This window comes from Nanorana parkeri, unplaced genomic scaffold (assembly GCF_000935625.1).
Source record: "Nanorana parkeri isolate BGI_ZX_2015 unplaced genomic scaffold, ASM93562v1 scaffold2339, whole genome shotgun sequence".
NCBI lineage: Eukaryota > Metazoa > Chordata > Amphibia > Anura > Dicroglossidae > Nanorana > Nanorana parkeri.
This window is the reverse complement of record NW_017308607.1, coordinates 136,549-141,813: the sequence shown is the minus strand read 5'-3', so window position 1 is coordinate 141,813 and position 5,265 is coordinate 136,549. Positions and strand designations below refer to the sequence as shown.

General features: G+C 48.5%; 1 protein-coding gene across 1 annotated transcript in view; it reads right to left on the bottom strand.

Moving 5' to 3' along the window:
- Positions 1-4,653: 4,653 nt before the first annotated feature.
- The window catches only part of LOC108801440, a 951-nt gene continuing 339 nt past the window's right edge, over positions 4,654-5,265 (bottom strand). Inside the window, exons 2-3 of the mRNA XM_018573332.1 lie at positions 4,940-5,231; positions 4,654-4,883 (exon numbers count right to left, since the gene is read on the bottom strand). Of these exons, the coding sequence (XP_018428834.1) occupies positions 4,754-4,883; positions 4,940-5,231 (422 nt within the window). The 3' untranslated portion in view covers positions 4,654-4,753. The remainder of the gene's footprint in view (positions 4,884-4,939; positions 5,232-5,265) is intronic.

The following is a 5,265-nucleotide window of genomic DNA, read 5'->3' as shown; positions in this document are numbered from 1 at the left end:
CCCCCCCCGTATGAATGGAGCCTTAAACTGAAAGTGCAATTCGGTAACAACTCTCCAGGATTCCCTGACAGTAAAGTATGAAAATTGGGCGCAGCCGGTCCCCACGGCGACGATCGCTCAGAGAGATTACTATGGGATGTTCTCGAAGCTTTTCCAGGAACAGAAGACTTGTGTTGATCCTGAAAGATGATTAATACGGAGGAACAGGATGTAGCTCGGGAGGGCCGGGACAATGCGTCCTGGTGGGGTCTGCAGCGTAAGTGACCTCACATGTGAATCCCACGGATCGCATGAAGTGTTTATAATATTTGTATTGCGCAATGTTCCCGTCCGCCCCCCTCCTGTATAGAGTGACTGTAATCCCCCCCTGCCCCCCCCTCCTGTATAATAGATCAGACGTGTGGGACCTGATAAAGTGGACCTGTCACTGACACTACAACATGAAATCATATCATGTGGAAATCTGATCCCGTATCTGTGGCGGGGCCCCATAGCTCCCCCGTCCATCCCGGGGGGGGTGATCCGTCGGGGACGCAGAATGTCGTCGCTTTGATGGTTTCTAATCTTTATAGACATTCTTTGTATCCAAATGTATCTGTTATGTGCCGTACACAGCTCTGGGCCCCGGTGCAGTCACACGGTCTGTCATGGTGATAGCTGCGCCTTGACTCTGAGGGGCCCCGTCTCACCTGCCCCCGGAACCACCGTTCTGGGTGTGTAGTCCCCCATCTCCTGGGAAGAGTTCACCCACTTTGTATATAGGAGAAGGAGGAGCTGGGCGGAGCTTAAATGGTCCGGCAGACTCCACGCCAGGGGGTGGGCAACCCCTACAAATCCCAGCATGCCTCTGCTAGTCATGCCTGTTACTGTCAGTCTTGCAATGCCTCATGGGACTTGTAGTTCCACAACAGCTGGAGGGCCGGAGTTGCCTACCCCTGCTGTACGCCCTCTGATTCGCGCTGGATTGCGTTGAGCAGCGACTATGCCGCCTCCTGAATGACTTTTTTCGGGTTCCCAATGGAGGATGTTTAATTCACCTCCAGCCATTGCTGTATCATTTGTGCCGCACTGAATGCAAAGCATCATGGCCGCGGTAATGTATGCAGCGCTGTCCTGCCGCAATGCCAAAAACCGCGGATCAACCGCCTGCGTAAAACAAGGCCTATGGCCGGCCACACACAATACAATCCATATCTTCCTTAGATCTACCATTAACTATGTAGCACAAGGGCCGGTGTTCTGTCAAAATGGCCAACTCGTCGAGATCTCCAACTCGTAAAGTCATATGCGTTGAAGATTTCAACGAGATGGCGCTAGTGCGCGTGCGCCAGCACTGGCATTTTTACAAGCCTCGTCGACTTGCCCTAAGTGCGCCTGTGCGGCCTCACAATCCTCATCGAGTTCTCCAACTGGAATCGCTGCTTGTGCCATCGGATGGCGCAAATTAGAGAACGCGATACTGCTCTTAAGTGGCCGCGCCGTATGGAACCCGAGTAGTAGTGAGCTGGAGAGGTAGAATCACAGTCTGTAATGTAGGCCCCGACTTAACAACCCGACCGCTAGGGGGCGCTGCAGGTCAGTGATTAAAAAACGATTGAAGTCTGATGATCAACATGGCAGCCTCCTGTGATAACAAACACTTTATTCCTCGTAGAGTAAGGCTGCGAGGGGCAAAAATGCTACAACGTCAAAAATGGCGCAGCTGCTCTGATAAAAGCTATGGCGCCTCTTTACGAAGCGTCAAAGTATCCGCGACAAACCCGTGTTTGATGTTTGCCAGCTAGATCCCCCCGTAATGCAACCAATCATGTAACGGGGTTCACATGTCTTGCCTGAGGAAGGGGATCCCGCGAGACCACGAAACGTTGCAATAAATGTGATTTTCTGCATTTACCTCAATAAATAGACGCATTTGACTTGCATTCTGGAGCGCCGGTCTCCACACCTCTCTCTGTTATGTATCAGCGGATCAGCATGACAGGCGGGCATGTAGCATGTCCAGCAAGGGGACAAGCACACATATTAAATTCACAAGGGTGGGGGGGGGGATTTATCAATTCAAAACCCATGGCAACCAATCAGCTTCTCTCTACATTTTGTTCATCTAAGGTTTGAAAATGAAAGAGAGGAAGGTGCGCTCGGCCCGTCTCCAAGGTGCTAAGTGTATCGCTCCGTGAACTTTTACCGAATAATCCCGTCACAGCCATGAGAAAGAGCTGTTCTTGTTGCCCCTGGCAACCAGTCAGATTCTACCTTACATTATTATTTCAGGTATTTATAGAGCACCGACAATTTACGCAGCACTTCACATAGTCGCACCTTCACATCAGTCCCTACCCTCTAGGAGCTTACAATCTAAGGTCCCCATCTCACATACATACTTAGAGAGGAGCCAATTAACCTTGCAGCATGTCTTTTGGAGTGTGGGAGGAAACCGGAGTACCCGGAGGACCACACAAGCACAGGGAGAACCTGCAAACTACTTTATCCCACAACCAGGAAAATCTGACTGGTTGCTATGGGCAACAAGGCCTGCTCCTAACAGGCCCAAAAAGGAGTATGCATTATGTAAACAAAGTGAGGAGAGAAGCTCTTTAGTTGCCATGGGCGACTGCTCCAGATTCTGCCTGCTCCATTTTAATACATTTCCCCCCCCCCCGGTTGGGAAGGGGTGTGAGACTCTTTCATGCCTGCCATTACAAGATGTAACGACTGCGCTTCAACACCCCCCCTTTTTTCTCCCAGACAAGTAGTTTAGGAAGTGTCTGGCTCGCCACCGCCGCTGGTTTTTACGAGACATGTTCTTACAGGTGTTGTAGAGCCTAACCACAAACCCCCCCCTCCTAAATTTCCTGGCACTTCGATAGGAATCTGTGTGTTTCCTCAGTGATCCAGTCGTCCTGGAAACGAGGAAGTGCGTTAGAGGCGGCGCTAACAGGAATATAATTATCTGAAGTGTGACGCACGGAGCCACATTCCTAAATCTAACAGAGGAAGGGATGACTTCCCTGAAGAATACACACATTTGCCAGTCAGCCCAGCCCGTGGCAGCAATTAGTGACACTCCTGTTAACGCCGTGCGTTACGTGACACTGACGCAGGTGTAATGGGGAACACGGGACGATCTGTTCCCTGACAGGAATTTGGGGACGGGCCCTTTAATCCCTTTGTGAAAACAGTCTTGTGGTGACAACATAACAATGGAACCCCTTTTTTTTTTGTTTAAATTTTCCCGGCTTCTTTTGCAGCCCGTGTAAGAGCGCTGACGCTTGTAGCGCCCAATCAAATTTTAGTCTGATGGGTTAAAGAGGAAAATCAGATTGGTCACTGAGGCTGACTGGACTTTGCTTTTGTTTACTTAATGAATACTCCTATCTAGGCCTGTTAGGCCCAGAAGGTGTGAAGAAGGAGCAGGCCTTGTTGCCCATAGCAACCAGTCAGATTTTCCTTATTATGGGACAATGTAAGATAGAATCTGATTGGTTGTTAGCCCCTAGAACAAGAACAGCTCTGTCTTAAGACAATGACGGGTTCATTCAGTGAAAAAGAAACTCCTAGCGCCATCGAAACTGTTCTGAGCACATCTTACAATTGGGGCCTCAGAAAAACAAACCATGCAGATGCTGCCTGGTTTCCATAGGCAACCCAGACACTTTTTACACAACGGCTGGCTATTTTGCTGTGTACATAAAGTTTATGAGAATTTTTCTTAATGGTGGGACAAGTCTGCAGCTTCATACAGACACGCTGTAAACCCGCCATTTACATTTGGCAGGCTGTAACCCAGAAAAGCAGGGGTAGGCAAACTCTGGCCCTCCGGTTGTGGTGCAACTACAAATCCCATGAGGCATTGCAAGACTCTGACAGCCACAGACATGACTCCCAGAGGCAGATGCATGATGGGATTTGTATTTTCACCACAGCCGGAGGGTCAGAGTTTGCCTACCCCTGCTTGGTGGATTTACAGCGTGCCTGTACGAAGCTGCAGACTTGTCCCACCATTAAGATTTAAGATAAATATTTTGCAGTGCATTGTGGGACCTCTGCTTTATCTCTATTAGAATAAAAAAACACATTACAGGGCCTCATGCACCAATAAGTGTTTATGTAACCCATGGCAACTAATCACATGCTTTGTAACTCATGCTAGAAAAACAACAACTGCACTCGGATGGGTTGCTATGGGCAACACAATTTTACACTGAAATGTATGTAAAGCCCAAACCTTCTTTTTTTTAATATATTTTTGGGTAGAATATGGGAGGTTAGAACTCCTTACAGTTAAAACTTCCCAATTGGTCCAGGTGAACATTCACTCTGGTGCAGAAAGTGATAGGAAAACCAACATTTCTCTGTTGTCACAGCAACAGGAGGATGGGGCAAATATTACAATGGGAACACCTGTTCTGGTGACAACGGCCTAAGGGGTAACATCCCTTTCCTTTGGAGAGATCTCCTTTCGCTGTCTGAGACAGGAAGTGAAGGGAAATCTCCCCAACAGGAAACAGAACTGAAGTTTCGGCCTTACATACACTTTAAGCCATTAGCTTTGTAGGTCTGAAAGAAAGTAGGCCGCAGCCACACACATGAACAGTCACACTGACACGCCACAGGACTTGTTTTTTGTTTTTTTTTTCAAAAATAGGATTTTGTTTATTATAAATTACCAAGATGTGTAAAATATAAATAAGTGCAATGTCCTTGGTCTATGGCACCCGTGGAGGATACCTTGTAAACATACGCGAGGTCAGAGTCACATTTCTGCCCTGGGTCTGGGCTTTATCTGGTCCATAGCCTCTTGTGCAAAATAACGATTCTGCAGAGTCACCTGGCTGCATAGATCGAAGAGTAAATATAAATAGTTTTCGTTTTTTGTTGTTGTTGCCGTTGCGTTACCGCGACATGTTCAGAGGTCTGTAATCGGGCCGGGAAGAAGGGGCGGAGTCGCTCTGTGCAAAATTTGAGTCTGCTGGAGGCCAGAATTTTAAACATCCTTGTGCATTTCTTCTGTGCTTGCGCCCCGGCCTCACGCTGCCGATACGTATATTCTTCACATATACCGGTAATGCCCTGCAGTGTGCGCGCCGTCCAACCGTCGGCCCGCCAGCAGATTAAGGCTACGTAGGTGACAGTATACATGTTCTCCATTTCACTGTTGCCGGCATACCCTGAAGGACAGACATTCCGTTCTGGGCTTACGTCTGAAACCAGAACTTTAAGTCTTTTAAGCCGCAACACGAGACCCCCCCCCCCCCCTCCCTTTTT